Genomic DNA, 1,267 nt, shown 5'->3' on the forward strand with positions numbered 1-1,267 from the left:
TAATAATTGGCAGGTATAACTTCAAATCTAATTAGATTACAATTATCAGAATATAACTCGCCAGCTAACCACACAGGAAACGCAAATGGCTATTTGGACCTTGTTCATTTTTCCTGTGTGGTGGAGAAAATGTTTGTCTAAATACCGTGAGAGCGAATGATTAACGAGTTAATTCTACCCAGAAAATGCAGACCGTTTTTAAACTATAATATCCCTCTCATAATTTGAACTACGATTATTTTCCACTCTCAAATTATTGATTTTCAAACATAAATTCATAAAATTTAACTATTAAGGAATGCTTCAAATTATTCATGGTAAAATACTGCATTACAAGTTTGCAAATCAGGTTACTCTTCATGATTGTGAAGGGATCTAAAGGTGCGTACAGACTTTCGCTCTGCTCCGCAATCGAACGTCACTCGAGCAGATCGATTGATGATCGACCGGGGAGCAAGAGTGGAACGCGAGAAGAGCTAACATCTCCCGTAACGTTCATGATCGGAGCGATTGCGGAGCGAGTGCGGAGCGTGCGTGGAGCGTGTTGGAGGCGCGTATATCTGTACGCACCTTTATATACTATTCTGTAGCTGCATCAACTGTAGTTTTAGTTTCTACAATGGTTTCAATTCTGTACCAAATAGTCCAAGTGAGGATGAAAACCTATGTGATTATTTTTAAAGATCTATTATCATTCATAGAAAATATACTATGGTGCCTACTTTTCTCTAGAAACTCCATCATTAGGATGTAGAGCGATACTATTAGATTTCAATAAGTTTTTTATAATGTAGTCTATTTTGTATGGTTGAAAAAAAAGGATGGAAACCTTGAAAGAAAAAATATTGCTCTACTATCTCGTGGTTTTGAGTTTCTGGTGAAAAGTAGGCAGCCTATTAAACTTCATTAATGTGATAATTTATTTATTTATTTGAAAATTTACATATTTGAGGGCACCAGGAACTGAATCCCATTATTGCGGCATAACACACATTGAGCATACAATTTGAAAATACAATACATTAAAATGAAAATAAAATAATTTAACTAATATACTATTGAGTTTTAGAAAAAAAAACAAAATACAAAAAAAAATTCAAATTCATATATTTGCCATAAAATAATACAGATTGATAAAATAAATATTCTAACTTACAAAATGGCACTACCGGCAAAGAAAACTTGTGCGCCTGCAGTGAGTTCGAACAACTAGGTACAGCAAACATGTCAACAGAAAGAAAAAGAACTTATTCAAACCACTAGAATA

At 33.8% G+C, this 1,267-nt stretch overlaps 1 protein-coding gene across 1 annotated transcript in view; it reads right to left on the reverse strand.

The window, feature by feature from the left end:
* Positions 1 to 741, reverse strand: part of LOC111056403 (Hermansky-Pudlak syndrome 1 protein homolog) — a 31,198-nt gene extending 30,457 nt beyond the window's left edge. The window contains exon 1 of the mRNA XM_039427057.1: positions 723 to 741. Coding sequence (XP_039282991.1) covers positions 723 to 741 — 19 coding nt within the window. The remainder of the gene's footprint in view (positions 1 to 722) is intronic.
* Between the last annotated feature and the right edge of the window lie 526 nt (positions 742 to 1,267).

Source organism: Nilaparvata lugens, chromosome 4 (assembly GCF_014356525.2).
Source record: "Nilaparvata lugens isolate BPH chromosome 4, ASM1435652v1, whole genome shotgun sequence".
NCBI lineage: Eukaryota > Metazoa > Arthropoda > Insecta > Hemiptera > Delphacidae > Nilaparvata > Nilaparvata lugens.